Below are 20,789 nucleotides of genomic sequence, written 5' to 3'. Positions count from 1 at the left end.
AATTTGATCTTGGTTTATTATTCTCTAGACTTAGGGACAGACAAACTGGAAGCAATGTTTAAAAACAAATCCACAGTGCCCTCTGCTGGAGTAAAATTAATCAAATCTCACATAACTGCAGTGAACGGGAAGGCAAATCTTTTCATTCACACAAAGCTAAGCAGTAAAGAAAAACATATTTGCGTATACTGGCGCTGACAAATAAGCAGTAAAAAGGTTTCTGGAAAAGAGTTGGTATATACTATGACAAAATACAGTGCTGTAATTTCCAGAATTCCATTTTTTCTGTTCCAATCATTAAAGAAATAAGCTACAAAACGACATACACAACCTTCTAATCACACAGATAAATGCATTAGCACATGACTATCAACATTCCCGATGATGCTCATTTGAATAGCTCTAATAACCAAATGTTGGTTTGCAAAATGCAGTTTAATAGCAACCGCAGCAAAATCATCTCTAAACTACTTGTTCACGTGACATCTAACACTAGTTATACAACCCACTGTACTGTGGCGAATAAAAATCTTGAATCTACTGAAAGATGACCATATTCATGTACAATATTATTATTAGACTTCAAAACGCCTTGCTACCACCTATAAAAATATAAATAAATAAGTCAAAAAATAAACTATGACAGTTACTCAGGTGTTTTCGTGAACTGAAGAATGTTTTACCTGAGGCAGCCTACCTCATGATTCATTCTCAAGTTGCACGTGCAGGTGTCGAACATAATAAAGACGTCTTTATCAAATCTATAAAAGTGTTTTAAAGGTTTTTTTTTTCAGTGGACTGTATGTAAATAAATACTCAATTCAGCACTATTTTTGTTTCCAGTGCTTCCAACTAAATAAGTATCTGCGTCTGTCGCGTTAATTTTGCAGAGTGAAAATCGCACGACTTCGTGAGGGGTCCGATTCTGAATTATTTGATTCAGAGCCATAAAAGCGAACCGATTCAAAGCTTTTCACTGAAAAGAACCGACTCAAAAGAGTTCTGATTCTCAGACAAAGCTACATGAATGGTGAATGATCATTTCACTAAAAATGTAACGTTTAGGAGTTTGTGAACGAAATTACAGCTACACTGTGCAAATGAGCAGCTCTAGCACCTCGGAAACAGCGTGATAGTTTGTAGCGACAATACTGCCCAACACTGATGCTCTAAAACGAGTACATAAACCGTAGTTACTTTCAAAGTCACTTTGACCTAGACGTCAGTGACCATACTAAACTGGATTAGGTCGTCATCCCATCAGGTGAGCGTCTGCATCACACTGTATTTTTAACCAGAATATTTAGTCAACAAATTGATGTTTCCACAGACACACACAGATTTTTTCTAAGAGTTAATAAGGCAGATAATTCTGTCACATGTAACAGAAAGAAAATGTGAAAACATGACAAGCTTGGATTGGAAGAGGTATATGAACAATACTATTATAGGACTGTTCATTTAAACATACATGACTTCCTTAAAGCTTTCCAACAGATTTATTCATTCATAAAACATTAAGCTAATCTGAAATGCAGTAAGCTGTATGTTAGTGTGTGTGTGTGTGTGTGTGTGTGAAGTAAACTTGCACTCTCTCAGCAGCATTGGGAAGCTGCAGTCAGTGCTTATAAGAGGCTTTGATACCGCAATCCCTGCAACTGTCACAAGCACTCTTGTCACTTACAGATGAGACTTTTCATCAGACCCTTAGCAACTCTGTCTCCTTGTTGATGTTAATGAGGTTGTTTGGTTTGGGTATTCTTGTGAGGGCTAAACGACCTTACTAATTTAATTAACTAATATAATTAAGTATCATAAAAGTATAATAAATGTATCATATTTGTCCTAACTACTTAAAAATGCTCATAAATTGGCCTAATCATGTTAATATTTAAATCAAATGATGTGTACAGGTTTCTGCGAGGGTTAGACGTAGGTCATATTTTTGCCTTGGTTGCCAGTGAAAGCATTTGCCTATGAGTTAAGACAAATTAACTTATTTTTAATAGTTGACCATTCGGTTATTATTTGCTCATCCTCATGCCATTCCAAATCTGTATGATTTTCTTCCTCCTGTGGGACAGAAGGAATATTCTAGATATTTTTTATTATATCGTAAGGAGATGTCTGTCAAGCTCAATCATGACAAAGAAACACTGTAAATGTATTATGAAGTACATAATCAGAACTCTGTTCTCCACACAAAAACTACGGTATAATTTTAGAAGACTTATAATATAGCACACAAAGTCAGTTTAAGAATACGTTTATGGTGCTTTTTTGACATTTCACTTTCACTACATGAAAAGTGGCCAGGATATTCTAAAGAAATTGTGTTTTTGTGTTCCATAGAACATGGAGTGGATCATAATAATACACATAAATATTAACAATAATAATGATAGTAAAAATTACACACACATACATAAAGTGGAAAATATACTGCAACAATACTGATTGAAATAAATGATATTTTTCCCAGTGTACATAAAATAAATTAAATTATGTTTATTTGTTTTTAAAATGACAAAATGTAGTGTGTGTGCAATTATACGCCCCAACAGGGCGTTTGCTGATTACACAGTTCATCAATTTCCGTTAAATACACACCCCATCCTGTTCTGTTGGAGGTTTGCCAGATGGTGGCAGTGTAGGAACAATTGCCTTCCTTACATAAGTCTGTTAATTCTTCCTGCTTAGTGATGGGGAGACTCAAATATACGTCAAGAGGATTTGAATACCTGGCTGACCTGTTGACAACGTAACATCCTACGACATAAACTCCTATTTGTGTACCCATAACCCCTTTCTCCTCTCCCAAAACCTTCCCACAACATGCAGACAGTCACAAACCACACACCGTCAATCACAAGCTAATTGCCTTTTCCTCAAAATAAATGGGTCAAGTGTCTGATGTAAGGAAGGACACTCGTTTACCTGTGCACACAAACAATGGTGCATGTTTGTTCAAGCCACGGTTTTGCCAGAGCGTCTGCGTATAATTAGCCCGTCAAGAGCCGTTTTCTGCTGCTCCAACCTGAAACCTCTCCAGGGTTGAGCACACTCCATCAGTGCACCCTGGGATTTGACTTTGTTTGTGAGAAAGCCGTTTCTAGGCTGTGCGTACACATAGTGACAGAGGCGTATGCATGCATGCACAAGCAAAAGAATAAAAATGGCACCCCCCAAAAAAACACATATTTTAAGTGTCACAAATGCATGCTTTTCATAGCAACACAAAATCTCAAATGTGCACTGCAATGTTACAGTACCTTTAGAGAAACAAGAGGTGGGGCATGTAATACCCATCCCTTGTCTTTCGCTCCATTAGTGAACACCATGCACCACAAGTTCCTCCCCCTGTTAAAGCACACACACAAACACACATGCACACTTAATTCTGCAATCCTCTTTGTGAAAGTGACGCGCTTCTGTCAGAAACAGAGCTTAGCTGAAGTGAAACAGGGGAGAGAGAGAACCAGGCTCATTCAATTTCTGCTTGTCTGCCATCCGGTTAACTACTGTCTGAGGTTCTGTGATCTGGTTTTTCTTTCAGGTTGATCAGTGGGACTGCGAAAAAAGACATCCAACCAGATCTTAGAAGCTTCTCATTTTGGACATTTGAAATTTGGGATTGTCAATTGCTGGTCAAAATCTCAACTTCATCTACAGGTAACCTGCTTTGCACTCGCACAACTCTACAACTTTGGCCTGTGGTTTGGAAGATGCTAATAGCTTATGCAAATTGGATACAAATCTAACTGAGGACTCCCATATCCAGCTCTTATTGATTTTGTATTCTTTTAAACTTTGTGGAAGAGTTTGAATCCGAAGTAGAACCTGGTGTATGAGTGAACAGCTGTGACTGTGAGGGGGGTGAGACAACAATCAGGTGTTTTTTGGGGTTGGTCGGGCTCAAACAGAGCCACGGTGGAGGACGACCCGCTGGATTTCGCTGATATGGAAGGGCACGGGTATGACCGCTATGTGGATGGGGACAGGGACAGCTACCAAATTGATTACCGGCGTATTGTGGGGGACATGGAGCCGGCCAGGCCAGGGATGTCTTTACGAGACTCAGATCATCACTTTCATGGCCCGTTTACCCATAATACACTACACGGGCATGGGCACGGGCACGAGACGGCTGCCCAGCGCTACAGTGCCACCCGAATACAGGCGGGATATGAACCAGAGAGGTGAGAACATAGTGTAGGTCTACTTATTAAGAATGAATGAATGAGCAGGTCTTGGTTTCTTTTTCTCAAGTATCTGATTCAACCATTCTAAGACACTATATATCATACTTGATCGCATTTAATAAGGAGGGACATATAAACACACAAATCTACATTAACAAATGTATACAAATATATGGTGTATATTTTAAATCAAAATTATGTCTATACTCATTATACACACACACACATATACATATATAATTTATTGCAGACAACAATTCTAATAAAAATATTGACAAAAAAATATACATACGGTATATTATTCTTTCATTCAATGATATATTTGTACAATATAAATGTAATATACGAATGTAAAAGCAATGATGACTTGATGACCAACTAAATAATTATGATTAATAATGTATTTTGACCCTTTAATAATTAATGCTGTTTTGGGAATAGCTCATGTTGATTTTGTTCCCCTTTTGTGTATGTATGTGAGTCATTTCATTATATTTTAAACTTGTGTTGAAAATGTAACTGGAATAATAGAAAAATAACAGCTGTGAGTGAATGGGAGAGAAGAAGGAGAGGGCGGCTCTGTTGTGTCTGTGTTGACCTCTGTTTGTCCAGTCAAAACATGTGAAGACAGTAATGTATTTTAGATCAGCTGTAAATACAGAATCAGCATAATGATATATTTATATATATTTTTAATCATTTAATCAACATTTAACAACTTTAAATGAATGAATTCATAATAATGATTTAACTGTCTGATAGTTATGATAAAGTGTTTTGCTGCATGCATTACAATAACTTTACTAACAGTTGTTCCAGCTTCTTAGCTTGAGAACTATTGCATTAGATAAATGATACTAAATCTTAGAACCTATCAGAAGTGTGTTTGTGCTTAAAATAAATGCCATTTGCTTGATATTTTGGTACCTAACATGGTGACATTTATGCATAGGTGTCCAAACACTTTTTGGGTCCACTGTATAAGCTCATTCCTAAATAACAGTTTGGAATGTCCACAGCAACAGCCTGTGGTGTTGTTTTGACTCTCAGGATACAAGACACCTTTTCAGAAAACCCATGAATTTTCAGCTGGATCTGGCATCACAGCTTATTACCTCATCCCTGCTTTGACACAGACACCTGCAACACAGGTGCTTTTCTAAGGGCCAAGCAAGAGTCTCCCCACCTCTGCGGCTGACACTTCTGCCCTCAGAGGTTAACTAGGATTTATCTGCCTCAGAAATGCAGATCTTCAGCTTAAATTAAGGACCATGTGACTCTGAGAATGTAAAACATGCCCTTCAGTCTGTAGTGTGTCTGCATGCTCTTCAAAGCTCCTTGCACATCTTCCGTGTTGTGCAGCATCATGATTCATGAAGCTCGTTGCTGTAAAACAACTAAAATCTAGAGGGACTTTGCATTTTTCCACCACATCTTTTCACTTTCCTATTTGTGTCGGCTCTCTTGACAGATGAGAAGAGAACTTTAATGAAGGATTAATTTGATAGAGCATTCTTTAGGTCTAATCTGCAGTTTAGAGTATAAATCCCACTGGGAAAGAACAGCATGTCTGTGTATGTTGAGAGGGCAAGATTAAATGTCTATCAGGAATAGATTCAGCTGATGGCATAACCACTTAGAGTCATCTGGGTGTTAGATGCTGTCTATATGTTAAACGAGGCTTTAATGGTTGAAGTGATTTTACTGAATGTATGTGCAGTTAAATGCAGTACGATTCTAGTGCAAAATGCATTACAAATCCCATGTTGTAATCAAGACTTCATTAATCACTGAATGATTTTGCAATTTGCAATGAATGATACAAACCACTGATATCCACTGAGTTGTTAAATACAAAAGTGCAACACTCTCAGGAAATGTTGTATGGTAAGTGCATTGAAATTTAAGTTTTTATGCTCAGAAAATATAACCCTGTGAAGATCTGGCCTAAAACAAACTGGCCTTTATAATATATTTGATATTTTTGTATTACATATCAACTTATTTGTTCTTTTTTAATAAATAAATAAATGTGCATGAAAAAGTACAGACTTAATATAGTAAATGTAGGAATGAAAATTACCAAAATAAAATGAAGCAAAATAATAAGACAATTAAATGTTACATCTCAACAAAGTATACTGCATCCTTTAACAAAATAAATTAAAAGACAGCACATGTTTCGCTTCAAATAACAGGTTCCAAATAAATTAAAAGAAAGAAAAAAGTGCTGGTTCCTGCATATATTGCTGTTTAATACAGGTATTCAGGTTTAGTTTTATAAATACTTACAATATTTTTTAGAATATTTAATAACATTTATTGTAATGTGTCCCAATTAGGCGTGTTTCAGGAATGATTCAGTTCATAAAAAGTACCAATTGAACATGTTCAATTCAAAAACATGTTCTGTTAAATGAGTCTCGAGTCGAGAACGCATTTTTTCAGATCGGTATTGTGCATCGGTTCAATCGAATCTTCGAAAAGATTCGACGCATAAGAACGCTTTGTTTACTTCTATCAGTTTAGTTCGATATGCGAATTAAATCTCTCAGGTATTACGAACATTTTATCCATTATATCGTTTTCAGCATAAGAGTGGCTTATGTAAATCCAGAGATATTTAAAAATAAAAAAGTATTTATTGACTTCCAGAAAACGTGCAAAAACAGGTTTGGGGAGTGTTTAGCTCAACCTTTCCTGTTCCCTTTCCAAGCGTTAAACTGAGCGGGCATCATGTGACTTTAGTTCACACGATTGACGGTCTCTCCATGAGACCCTCCATCCAGAGCAGCCTCAGCCTCCTCAGAACGCTGCTGTGCGGGATGAGAGACTGCTGATCCCCGCATTGATCTCTAATGCACTTTAATACAGCCGTCATCATGTGAGATACTGTGCGCGAGGGTGAATATTCAGCAGAAGGAAGTGTGTTCATAACACTGGTCCGAAAGAAAAAGTAACTCGAAACTGTAAGTGCATTCCTCTTTGTTTTTCTATTTACGTGCTTATAAACGTTGAAGAATGAGCGGCAAGTTACTACACAGAAAACTGACGTTTTAAATTCTTCGCATTTTGAATTTATTTGTATTTTTGACATTTATCTCGCCTAACTATCAGTAGCCTATGCATAGTTCCTGTATTTACGTATTTTTCTTCTATGCATTTAGCAGACGCCTTTATCCATAGAGTATATATATATATATATATATATATATATATATATATATATGCTGTGAAATGTAGGACACTGTTGTATCACTTTTACATGCAGTATCACATCAATACCTCTCTGAAAAGGTGTTTTAAAGTTGTTACATATTTTATAGGTACATTGTTTATATGCACTGTCATACAGTACATTTTGTCTGTGGATGGTTGAAGTTAAAACCAAATTTCATGGTACAAACTCTCTTTTGTATGTTTGTAGCATGGCTGATTACCTTATCAGCGGCGGAACTGGGTATGTTCCAGAGGATGGACTCACTGCCCAGCAGCTCTTTGCCATTGGTGATGGTCTCACATACAAGTAAGTCAGGGATCATGTGCACAAAAACCTTCTCTAGATGCCCTGCCTTGTCAGTATAGACTGACATGGACAGCGCAATGTCAGCGCAGGTCCTATCATGTGTAGCTTCACCCTGGCACACACATGCACTCTTGGTAGGCATCTCTCCGGACATCTGTCAGTGAGATGGCTCTCAGTTCCATGGCAACCCTCATGCATCTCCATAGCAACGGGGAGCTCAAGTGCTCAGTCCCAGCACATGCAACCCGTGTTTATGGGACAATGCAAAACCAGAGTGCATGTGTGGTCCCTTTTGTCCCTGCTTGCTCAACTTGTGCTTTAGTATTAATTAGAAATGCAGATTGTTTGATACCATAATATGTTTTGCACCAGTGCATTAAATGAGCTTGTGTTTGTGTGGGAATATGAATGTGTTTATGCTTTTCCAAGCCGTATGAAAACTTGTTATCAGAGCAGTGGTCTCTTCGTCTATTTTTGTCCTGCTGGCTGGAGTGTTTAATCTGGTCTAATGTAGGTTTTATAAGCGTTAGGCCACATGGGACGGGACACTGAACAGTGGCTTCTCACACATCCTCCTGAGACAGACAAATCCGGTCCCATTTTTCCTGTATCAAAACATTATCATGCTTTAAAGTGAGGGATATCATTTAACACTTTCTATTTGTAGCCCTGAAACAATAACAGTGCTTTTACGTCAAGTTAGATTCTAACAACACTGATAACATGCTTTTGTATATCAAGTTTTGTGTACCACTTTAAGTCCGGGGCCAGTACCGCTGCATTAGAGGCTATGTGTTTTTGCGTGTGACATTGGTGGCACGGTTAAGAACATTAACAGGACGTCTCAGTATGCCACATCTTAAGTAGATTATATAACTCCTCTTGACAGGACCAGAGACATACTGTACGTGTGCAAGTTGATCATTTGTGGCTTCTTAAAGTATTAATGCTACAGGCAAACACACATATTTGTTTGCTCATGCACTGCATTAAAATAATCAGTCGACTTACTAATATTTTTTTGAACTAATATTTTTGAAAGAAATCTCTTATGCTCACCAAGGCTGCATTTATTTGATCAATATGCAAAAAAAAAAAAAAAAAAACAGAAATATTGTGAAATATTATTACAATTTAAAATAACTGCTTTCTGTTTTAATATATATTTAAAATGTAATTTATTCCTGTGAACAAAGCTGAATTTTCAGCATCATTACCCCAGTCGTCAGTGTCACATGATCCTTCAGAAATCATTCTAATATGCTGATTTGCTGCTAAAGAAACATTTATTATTATTATCATGAGTGTTGACAGTGTGGAAACCATGACACTTTTTTTTTTTATAAATAGAAGGTTCAAAATAACAGAATTAATTTGAAATAGAAATCTTTAGTGGCATTAAAAATGTCATTACTTTTAAACAATGTAATGCATTCTTACCAAATAAATGGTAGTGTTTAGTAGTCAGTGCATACATTGCTGTCATGTTTGCATAAACTAGCCATAACAATACCCAAAATTCATTCTGAATCAACCTTAGTTTGTTTTATGTTTGCCTTAGAGTGGTTTTCCTTTTTTGATACTGATTTGAGTGTGTTTAAGCTTTTTGTAATTTTGATAATGTTCTGATTCATAAATTGCTGATCTAAAGGGCATTGTTGCCTAACTCTGCCATCTGTCCTTCCTCATTCAGTGATTTCCTCATACTGCCTGGCTTCATTGACTTCACATCCGATGAAGTGGTGAGTACCATCCGCATTTATCAGAGGATATCAACAAATGGGTGGAACAGACCTCAAAAGCTTTTGTATTAGTTTTAGTGCAGAGGATCATTTTTGATCACATGAATCAACTCAGATGCTAAGTTGATGGAACAGGAGCTCTTTAACTATCAGTGAGGTGGAAGATCTGCAAAGGACAGTGTTTGTGTGGATGAGAGGTTAATATGGCTGTGTTAGCATCCACACAGTCCCTGCTGTTCTGGGCATGTTGTCACAAGCAGTGACGCTCAGGTGTGTGTGTGTGTGTGTGTGTGGGGGGGGGGGGGGGGAGAGAGAGAGAGAGAGAGAGAGAGAGAAGGGTGTGACAAATATATGTGTCCCTGGATGGATAAATTTCTTTAAACATTTTTTTTTAAAGATGGAGCAAATTCTCTTTCCTGGGATAGATCATAAGCCAATGATTTATTTAAACAGCGAATCAGTTGAACTTAATAGGTACTATTTCGACTTATTTTGTTGAAAATCTCATTTATGTTTTGGTTTAGGGTAGCCTATGAGTCTGTTTAAAATGTTTCTTTTCCAGTAGGGCAGGCAGGTTAGTTTCCTGCTGATGTAAACGCAGGTACACAACACTGTTTGTGTTTTCTTTGAGCACTTCTGAGATTACACCGAGCTGTGGTTAATGATGGGACGCAGGTGTTAGAGAGAAAGAAAAGAAAAATAAGATATGACAGTGTCTTCAGTCTTGATTAAGTCAACTTGTGTGACCGAGTCAGTGTTATTTTAGTAATATTTGCAAATAATTATAGTATTTATTATAGTTCTCTCAAACAATTAATTGCATCCAAAATAAAAGTTTTTGTTTACATAATATATGTGTGAACTAAAAAAGAAATAATAATAATAATATATATATACATAATACATATTTTTTAAAAATATACATGCATGTGTGTATTTATATTTACATAATAAATATACACAGTACACACACACATATATTATGCAAACAAAAACTTTTATTTTGACAGCACTATTTCATTAATATTTTATTTATAGCCTTTATTTTTACATTTTCATTTATGGTTTTGTGTTCCAGGGTCGCAATTATATTTAATTTTACTTCAGCTTTATTTCAATTAACTATTTGTAATAGTGTTAGTTTATGTTTAACTGTAAATGTTTTTTGTAAAGAAATCGTTCACTTAAAAAATGACATTTTTTATTATTTTCCTACCCTTATGCTGTTCTTAACCTGTATGATTTATGACAAAAGGTCATTTTTACTTGCACCTTAGTAGCAGACTTAAGTTGAGCTCCTAAAATGACCAAAGGTTATAAATTAACATGTCTGATTACATAGACAATTTATCCCCCAGTGATTTTCTTGTAATGGTTATGTGTTGTCATAGGATTTGACTTCTGCCCTGACCCGCAAGATAACCCTGAAGACGCCACTCATTTCCTCTCCCATGGACACAGTCACAGAGTCCTCCATGGCCGTCGCTATGGCTGTAAGTAACAATCAGAGAAACATTATATGTCAGCACTTGTACTGAATCGTAATTGCTTTTCCATTTCATCCACTGGTTTTTCCCATAGCTCATGGGCGGAATAGGAATTATTCATCACAACTGCACACCTGAGTTCCAGGCCAATGAGGTCCGGAAAGTCAAGGTCAGTCACATGAGTGTTAAGAGATGAAAAAAAAAGTGAAACTTGTATTTTGTAAGTCTGGTAAACTTTAGATTCCAGATATAAGTTCCAGATACAGTATAATGATAACTACCAATAATTAACATGTTTTTTTGTATCTTGTCATATTGGCAGAAATTTGAGCAGGGCTTCATTACGGACCCTGTAGTGATGAGTCCACGGCACACGGTTGGCGATGTGTTTGAAGCAAAGGTACGGCACGGTTTCTCCGGCATCCCAGTTACAGAAACCGGCAAGATGGGCAGCAAGCTGGTGGGCATCGTTACGTCACGAGACATTGACTTCCTGTCAGAGAAAGATTACGACAGGCCACTGGAGGAGGTTTGTGATTTGAATTTTCTGAATTCTAATTTAATTCTTTAATAATTTGAAGTTTGATTCCAATTTACGTGATGTTTCATAATCTAATCATTCATTTAACCTCCAGAAAGTGTTAATTTGAGTGAAACTGAATCTTCAGTATAGCACAACTAATAATAGTTTCTTGAGTACCAAATTGGCTTATTAAAATGATTTCTGGAGGATCATGTGACACTGAAGACTGTAGTAATGACTACTGAAAATTTAGCTTTACCATCACAGGAATAAATTACATTTTAAAATATGTTAAAATAGAAAATAGTTTTTTAAATTGTAATAATATTTCATAATATTACTGTTTTTAGTGTAGTTTTGATAAAATAAATGGAGCCTTTGTGAGCATATGGGGCTTCTTTCAAAAACATTTTGACCCCAAACATTTCAACAATGCATATAAATGAATATCAAAACAATTTATTTTAAATATTTTTTAATTAAAAAAAAAAACATTGATTACTGATGAATCACTCACAATAAAACTAGTTGCTTTTATTAAGAAAATAAACTATTTTGTTGTCCTTAAACACTCATAATAGCCATTAATGCTACTAATATGCAGAGTTTCTGAAATTTCTTAAATCTTCCAGGCAATGACAAAACGAGAAGATTTAGTGGTTGCTCCAGCAGGTGTAACGTTAAAAGAGGCAAATGACATCTTACAGCGCAGTAAAAAAGGTATGAGCCTCAGCTTCAGTCCTGTTTATGTTGTGATGTTTAGCAGAAACCTGCTGATCACATTCCTGTTTTTGTCTCTCAGGTAAACTGCCTATAGTGAATGACAGCGATGAGCTTGTAGCTATAATAGCTCGTACCGATCTGAAGAAGAACAGAGACTATCCTCTAGCCTCCAAAGACTCTCGCAAACAGCTGCTATGTGGCGCTGCCATCGGCACCCGAGAGGACGACAAGTATCGGCTAGACCTGCTCATGCAGGCAGGAGTGGACGTGATAGTTCTGGTGAGTCCTAAGGGGATTAGAATGACATTAAACTTTAGCAGAACACAGTCCTGTTTCTGGAGATCTAGCGTTTTGCATTCCATTAAAGCTTAGATTCGGACAAAAACAACAGAACACAGAATTTCTGTAGCAAAATTCCATAATTTGTTCTGCCAAGCTGCAAACATGTCAACACCAAGGATAGATGTGCACATTTAATGAGAAACACTTACCACTTACCTCAAGAGTTTGTTTCTTCATCAGAACAGAAATTTAGCATTACATACTCACTATTGTTTAATCTGTTGTTAATTGGTTAAGTCAGTTTTTGAGTATGGATAGTTTGTCAAAACATCACAATAATCCACAAGTAATCCTCTCGACACCAGTTTGAGTGACTTTTTCACTGGAGAAAGCAATACTATTAGGAAGCAATGGTTTGAAGTTAAAATATCTTAATGATGAATTTGGTTCTTACAAACATGCAGCTTTTCACTTCAGAAGACATTAAATGATGGACTGGAGTGGTGTGGATTACTTGTGGATTATTGTGATGTTTATATCAGCTGTTTGGACTCTCATTCTGACGGCACCCATTCACTGCAGAGCATCCACTAGTGAGCAAGTGATTTACAATTTCTTCAAATCTGTTCTGTAAAATAAACAACTCATCTACATCTTGGATGGCCAGAGGGTGAGTACATTTTGAGCAAATTTTCATTTTTGGGTGAGCCATTCCTTTAAGCAAAAAAAAATAAAAAATGCATCAGCAAGTCAAATTTCCAACATGACAAAAGAAAACCTTTAGCAACAAACCTGTTTAGCGAGCAGAGACAAATGTGTCAAACATGGTAAATGAACCTCTCTATAATCATACAGCTGCAGAAAATATGCAATAGAGACTTTGTTTACAGTCAAACACCTGCGAAGCTCAATATAGCATTTCCATTTTATTTCTTTGTTCCGTGGGTCAGGTAGTGGAATACAGCATTAGCATGTTTTCACGCTTGAGATTTTCAGTGGTAAACTGTATTGGCCCAAACAAAGGAAATTTGAATTAAACAAACATGAAAATAAAAGTGTACCTGGGATGCTGTGCGCTCACAATGTATCTTATGAGTAAACCATATTCCAATCATTTTCTGAGATTGTCACAATTTAGTTTGCAATATGGAGGCCAGATTTGGAGAGTTTGTTTTTAAGCAAAATGTTTGTGAACTGCTGGGAGGCCTATAATGAAGCAAGTGTGTAACGCCCTTAATGTGTGAACCAGAAAAGATAATTTAAAGAAATGACATATAAAGAATATATAAGATTCTGGGCAGGGTAATAATTTTAATTACATTTGTCCTTCCTAAGAAGGAAATAGGAAGAGTAGTAGTGTCAATTCTTTTGTAAACTGTACTATCAAAGGTTTTATGTTTGATGGATATAACGATACAAGTTTTGGTGGTGTAAGTATACCCAGATACGTTATGCCTTGGAGTACCCATCTAAATGGTCCAATCTATAAAGGCTTTGTTTTACTGTACTATAAATCCTGATTGGCATGATTTCAGATTTGTGAAAGTTAACTTTATAGCCAGAGACCGACCCAAATTTTTCGATACCTTTAACAATTTCCATCAGTGAAATTTCAGGCTGCCTAAGAGCGAGAATGACGTCGCCTGCATAAAGCATTATTTTTTGTTGGTTTTTCCCCAAAAAGACACTGTGAATTTTTTCATTCTGTCGTGGATGTATTGCTAAAGGCTCTATAGCAATAGCAAACAATAAGGGTGAGAGTGGGCAACCTTCACGTGTTCCACAGTGAAGATCAAATGAGTTATTATAGAGGCTTTAGGATACGTATACAACAAGCTAATCCATTTATAGAAGTTATCTCCACAGCTAAATTTCTTCATAACCTCAGAAAAGTAACACTACTCCACCCTATCAATGCTTTCTCTCCATCAGTTGACATTAGAAGGCCTGAATCTGAAGTTCTTTCAAGATAATTCATGACATGAAATAAGCATCAGGTATTATAATAAAGCCTTTTATAAAGCCTGTCTGATCAGGGTTAATTAGGGATTATCAATCCTAATCGTTTTGCTAACATTTTAGCCAATATTTGTTTTATATCAGCATTTAATAAGCTGGGCCTGTACGAGCCACATTGTTCAGGGTCTTTCCCTTTTTTTAAGATAAGTGAAATTACTGCTGTATTCATAACATCAGAAACAGAGGATTCTTCGAATGCTTTAGAAAAGGCCCTCAAAATGTAACTGCCAAGCTTGTCATGCAATATTTGAAAGAATTTAACAGGAAAACATACTGTCACACCTTTAGGCTACATCTTTAATCAAACACACCTGAACCAGCTAATAAAGTTCTTTGGTTTCATTGAGAAATTACTCAGCAGGTGGATTAGGGCAGGGTAGAACCTAAATTCTGCAGGACTGCAGAATAGATTTGCATCAACCATTCATTCCTTGCGTGACACACAAAATTAAAATAATATTGCATAAAGTAAAAGAAATCTTTTACAATTTACAAAGTTGTTCTCAGACTGCAAAACTGGGGCCAAAATCACAGTATACCCACAATGTTGTTCCTTTTAGCTCTTAAGACTACATGATATGTGATGGTTTTTCTGTTATTCTGTCTCAGGACTCTTCTCAGGGGAACTCAGTGTTTCAGATCAGTATGATCAACTACATCAAACAGAAATACCCAGAACTACAAGTGGTGGGTGGAAACGGTGAGGCTATTTTGTCCTTTATGTGGTTCTTTTCTGTGATATTTAAGATGCATGGATCTACAGTTGTTTTCTGTATTAAATTGAGTAATAGCGTATTCTTTGTGTTTTATTCTCCTTCTCTTGTATACAGTGGTGACTGCTGCTCAAGCAAAGAATCTTATAGATGCTGGTGTTGATGCTTTACGAGTGGGCATGGGCTGTGGATCCATCTGCATCACACAGGAAGGTATGTGTAGTTTTTGGCTGACTTTGGAGGACAAACTTGCTGTGGAAATTTCCCATAAGTTAGCCAAATATGAAACAAATTTAAGGACACATTTTAAAGGAAAAATGGTGTCTGAATTCACTTCTGGAAATGACAGAAGCATTTTTTTTTTTCATTTTAGTTTTTATTATATTTCTTTCATTTTAATTACACGAAAAAATAAGAATGACCTATTTATATAGCAATACTAAATGTGTGCATGTAGACATACTTAAAAGGAAAATGATTCCTATAATCATGTCTGAAAATGGATTTAAAAATTACTTTAGGACTTTCGGGATTATTTAATTTTATTTAAATAAAATTTAGTTATTTATATAGCAATGCAAAGGTGTATAAATGGTAAAATGGTTACATTCATGTCTAAAAACAGCAAAAGTTTTATTTTAGAGTTAGGATTTTGGGGATAAAATTATCATTTTATTTTATTTTTAAGGAAACAGGAAACATTTAATTAGATGTCATATAGCAATGTAAATATGTATACATGTTGTGTGTTTATCATATAGTGATGGCTTGTGGGAGACCGCAGGGCACGTCTGTGTATAAAGTAGCTGAATACGCCCGGCGTTTTGGGGTTCCGGTCATTGCAGACGGTGGCATCCAGACGGTTGGGCACGTTGTCAAAGCCCTTGCTTTGGGAGCTTCCACAGGTGTGTGTTTTTCTGGGTGATTTGCCTGAACGATCATTGTTATTAATGGCTGGGATTTGTTTGCCTACATTTTACTGTCTGTGCCAGACCATGCCCTTCCCTTCTGCCTGCTTTGTTTCAGTGATGATGGGGTCATTGTTAGCGGCCACCACAGAAGCGCCCGGTGAGTATTTTTTCTCAGATGGCGTACGACTGAAGAAGTACCGTGGCATGGGCTCTTTGGACGCCATGGAGAAAAACAACAGCAGTCAGAAACGTTACTTTAGGTAAACATTCTTAAACGAAAAGGTCAGGTGACCTTGTTTACATACATAAAGACAACATTGGGTGTATTAATCTCACATATGCTCTTCACTAATTTTATAGTTTATAGCAACAATTTAAATTTTATATTTTTAGAGTCTAAAAAAGTCCAAAACAAGTTTAAAACAATAAAATATATACATAAATGGCAATAAAACAGTGAAAATAAATCATGTAGTGTTTTGTATGCAGGACATAATGGGTTGTATGTACAGTGTACATGTGTGTGTGTTTTTCAGTGAAGGTGATAAATTGAAGGTGGCTCAGGGAGTCTCTGGCTCAGTTCAAGATAAAGGCTCTATACACAAATTTGTTCCTTACCTCATTGCTGGAATTCAGCATGGCTGCCAGGATATCGGTGCAAAGAGCTTGTCCATTCTACGGTAAGTGTGTCATTTTCTTTTACAGACATCTTTTTGTGACTTTGAATTCATGTTTATTAGATTTGATGCCATCTCTATGATAGTATCTGCTGTATTCTAGTCACTTTTTAAAAATAGCAGCTAGTTAACTAAATGAGCTTTTAGCAGATATAAATGTATAAGTCTTTCTTTCTGGAGCAATTTTTTTATCAGACATACACTACCGGTCAAAAGTTTGGATTTTTAATTTTTTAAAAGACATCACCAACTTAACAAGGCTGTATTTATTTAATAAAAGTACAGTAAAAACAGTTATATTGTAAAATATATATATAAAAAAATTTAACATTTTCTAAAATGGAATGTTTTCTATTTTAATACATTTAAAATGGAATTTATTCCATAGCATTGGCAATAATACAAGCCATTATTAATAGAGGAGCTCCAACAAAAATGGTGAAAATGTAGCTTTGTTATCAGAGGAATGTATTACATTTACATTTAAATATATTAAAACAGTTTTTTTATTCTAATAATATTTCACAATATTAATATTTTTACTCTTAGTGAGTGTACTTAGTAGACTTATTTCCAAAACAAATTAAAAGGTCTTAATTATTCCAAACTTTTTGGCAGCAGTTTTTTCTTCTGGAAATAAACTAACTAAAATACTTCTACTCATTCTACACTAAACAAATTTTTGTTCAATAATTCTCTCTAGAAAAAGAATATTGCCTTTCATTTCCTACATTCAACTAGCAGTAGGTAGTAGCGACTCATGGTTCACTGTGTATCTTTAGTTGTACTAATGCTTCAACAATATTTAGTTTCAAACCCGAATATGTGAGCAGAGTGGAGTGGCAAAAATTTCCCCTCCGCGTTTTGAGCATTTAATAATCACTCCTGCTCCGGGTTCACCATTTCCCGTTCCTCGCTCACTGATATCAGAAACCCTGCTCCATCTTCACTCCGCGGCTAAAGTATTTCAGTATGTTTGAAATATCAGTTCTGTTCATAATGTAGGCTATATTAAAAGAAAAAAATAAAGTAACAGGAAAGTTTCAAAGTGGCTTATTGGAACATTAGTGTGCAAACTTTTTATTAAGGACATCAACATCAACACGAAAAAGAATTAGTTTGTTTTTACCTACACCTGTGTTACATATAGATCGATGATGTACTCTGGAGAGCTGAAGTTTGAGAAGAGGACCATGTCTGCTCAGGTTGAGGGCGGAGTTCATGGATTGCATTCGTAAGTCTCCGCCCTCTCATTTAACCCCACCCACTCGTGTTTCTTTCCTCACAGCACATACCCTCAAAAAATGGCTGTGAACACATTTCACATCATTAGAATTCTTGTGGTTCACATAAAACTAAACGTTTAGCAATCCCCTCTCTGTTTTTTTTTTTTGAAGTTCCTCTCAGAGACCCTCAATCCATCCTTTCTTACGTTGTCATGGAAAAGTAGAGTTTACATGTGAAAATGTCTTCTCTTCCTTTCTCTTACGCTGTCATAGATATTCTTTTGTGCCATGTAAGTATGATGGCGTCTCATGTCTTTTATAATAGCGTTAAGTTCTGGTGGAGGGGATTGTGTTGTAAACAGCATTAATGTCTGGGCTCTTTAGTGGGCATTGAGACTATTTTAGTTTACTCTTACTTTCGTATCGTGTAGACAAACCTAGTGTCCACTATCCCAGTGCTGTGGTTGTGTACTCGTAATACTATGAGTGTCTCTTTGAAAGGGAGATTATCTTGAAAGAAACCCACTCCTATATTTAAAAGATAGTTTACCCAAAAATTACAGTTCTGTCATCATTTATCCACCGAAAATATCAGTTTTTTTTTCTCCATACTTTGCATGCAAATGGTGAAAGGACAGAAAAAGACCATGAAAGTACACTAACATTCAAAAGCTGGGGTCAGTAGGATTTTTTATTTTAGAAAGTGTCTTATGCACACCAAGACAATGCATTTATTTGATCGGTAAAAACAGTAATTTTATGAAATTTTTATAAAATTTTAAAATAACACCTTTATATTTAAATATATTTTTAATTTTCAGCGTCATATGTCCAGTCTCCAGTGTCACATGATCTTTCAGAAATCATTCTAATATGCTGGTTTGCTGCTTAAGGAAAATTTCTTATTAAAAATTATAAAAAGGGTTGTGCTGTTTTATATTTTTGATACATTTTTCAGGATTCTTTGATGAATACACAGTTCAAAAGAACAGCATTTAGTTGAAATAGAAATCTTTTGTATCACTTTTGATTAATTTTATGCATTCTGCTGAATAAAATTATAATTTTATTTTTTGTATATACACATGGTGTGTACAAGTAGTATTGTATCATAGTATATACATACATACATATAATACTGACCTCAAACCTTTGAATGGTAGTGCATCATAAAAATAATCTATATGACTTGGCACTGTATTTCATATCTTCTGAAGCCATATAATAGCTTTGTGTGAAGAACAGACTGGAACCTAAATTGTTATTTGAATATGACACTAGATTTGACATCTTTGAAGCCATTGATTCTCATGCATCTCATAACCGATGACAGTATGCATATTTCAATATGTGGATGCACAAATTATATTTGAGACTGAGTAACGTATTAAATTGTAGTCTGTTCCTTGCTGAAAGTCACTTGTATGATACTTCCATGCTGCTTTTTTATTTTCATTTTCGGGCAAACTGTTCCTTTAATTGGTTATGCTGACATGTTTGTAAAACCTTTAATTTAATAATATAATCAGTGGAACTGCATTTATTAAGGTTGTGTTGCTTTGCTTTCCTCGGCAGTTATGAGAAGCGGTTATACTGAGCCAGGCAGCAGGGGGCATCCTAGAGCTGGACTCAGTGTCCCGTCACCAGCCATCACTAAACACAGCAGCTGAAAGTGATTTCTGCTATCCTCAACCCCTTTATCCTTTTTCCTGGTGGCTCTTGACTCTAGATAAACATTAAAATTAAAAAAAAACGGTCTGATTGTAATAAAAGCAAGCAACAGTACTGAATGTACTATGGACTTTCTTGTTTAGATTTTTTTATTTAGTTCGGGCTTCCCTGAAGAAATTAGACTTGGCACTAGAGATATTATTTTCAAAATCCTATGAATGTACGGCATCATCTGAAATATGAGGATGCTACTTGTGTTTATGTAAGAGAGAGTATGAACATTTATGATTTATGTCGGGTATGTTTCTCCAGACTGTCTTGCTTGTTCATTGTAATTCATATTGTCTGTTATTACAATAGTAACAATATTTTTGTGACCGTCGTGGTATATGACAAAATCATGTGCATACCACATTGCCATTAGAGTGTTATGAGTTAAATTTAAATGTAATCTAAGAAATGCATTTGTTTTCTTTATTTTTCCAATAGGGCAGGTTTGCAGACTGCTTGTGTCATGATGCTTTTCAAATTATCATTAGAATGATGTTATTTTATGGACCAGATTATGAGTATCAGCCTTAAAATCAGGTATTCTGTACTGTTACTCGCCTTACACTAGTCAATAATGTACACCGACATTAGAGACGCTTATTTCTTAAAGTTTATTTAACAGTTTCACACACTTGCATCATTTAACTTAGAAGCATTTACATATATATCAAACATTTTACAGTATAAAAAAGGTCTGAATTGAAGGACAGTCAAAAGCATTTGCTGTAAAAGTGATACTTTTTACTTTGGGCACCATTTGGTAGCTTGCAAAGACTTGTGTTGTCATTCTGAATATAATACAGTTTATAGAATAAAGAATGAGTTTTATAGATTGTGTTTTTTATTTTGTTCCTGTAGTATCAGTTTCTGTCTACTTTGCTTAAATATTTTAGATGTTAATATGCCATTTTATAATCACAGTAGCATAATGAGCAATGTAATTCAGAGCATTATATTGTCATGTAGAAGTGTGGAAGTAAATTGGAGCATTTACTAGTCAGAGAGAAAATGCACATCTCAAACATATGAAAAAAAG

General features: G+C 35.7%; 1 protein-coding gene across 10 annotated transcripts; it reads left to right on the top strand.

The window, feature by feature from the left end:
- Window positions 1–1,003: 1,003 nt before the first annotated feature.
- LOC109064754 (inosine-5'-monophosphate dehydrogenase 1a) lies at window positions 1,004–20,583 on the top strand. Of its 10 annotated transcripts, none has more exons than XM_042744384.1 (18): window positions 1,005–1,264; window positions 3,557–3,672; window positions 3,924–4,199; window positions 7,630–7,728; window positions 9,422–9,470; window positions 10,862–10,963; window positions 11,052–11,126; window positions 11,280–11,486; window positions 12,113–12,200; window positions 12,283–12,482; window positions 15,114–15,204; window positions 15,335–15,430; window positions 15,979–16,122; window positions 16,244–16,388; window positions 16,665–16,808; window positions 17,956–18,039; window positions 18,305–18,321; window positions 19,607–20,583. In XM_042744384.1, the coding sequence occupies exons 3-18, from the start codon at window positions 3,961–3,963 to the stop codon at window positions 19,699–19,701; spliced, it is 1,875 nt and encodes a 624-aa protein (XP_042600318.1). In that variant the 5' UTR covers window positions 1,005–1,264; window positions 3,557–3,672; window positions 3,924–3,960; the 3' UTR covers window positions 19,702–20,583. The 10 variants fall into 10 exon arrangements, 9 of the variants coding, with proteins under 9 accessions (XP_042600319.1, XP_042600325.1, XP_042600318.1 ...); XM_042744383.1 differs by having other exon boundaries at window positions 3,820–4,199; XM_042744382.1 differs by having other exon boundaries at window positions 3,557–4,199.
- The last annotated feature ends 206 nt before the right edge of the window (window positions 20,584–20,789 follow it).

This window comes from Cyprinus carpio, chromosome B18 (assembly GCF_018340385.1).
Source record: "Cyprinus carpio isolate SPL01 chromosome B18, ASM1834038v1, whole genome shotgun sequence".
Lineage (NCBI taxonomy): Eukaryota > Metazoa > Chordata > Actinopteri > Cypriniformes > Cyprinidae > Cyprinus > Cyprinus carpio.
Note: the sequence above shows the minus strand (reverse complement) of the source record. Positions and strands in the feature narration are given on the sequence as shown.

Coding starts and splice junctions, on each gene's coding strand:
- LOC109064754 (XM_042744384.1), top strand. CDS start 3,961: ATGGAAGGGCACGGGTATGACCGCTATGTGGATGGGGACAGGGACAGC. Junction 11,127..11,279: donor ATGAGGTCCGGAAAGTCAAG/GTCAGTCACATG, acceptor TCATATTGGCAG/AAATTTGAGCAGGGCTTCAT. Junction 11,487..12,112: donor ACGACAGGCCACTGGAGGAG/GTTTGTGATTTG, acceptor TAAATCTTCCAG/GCAATGACAAAACGAGAAGA.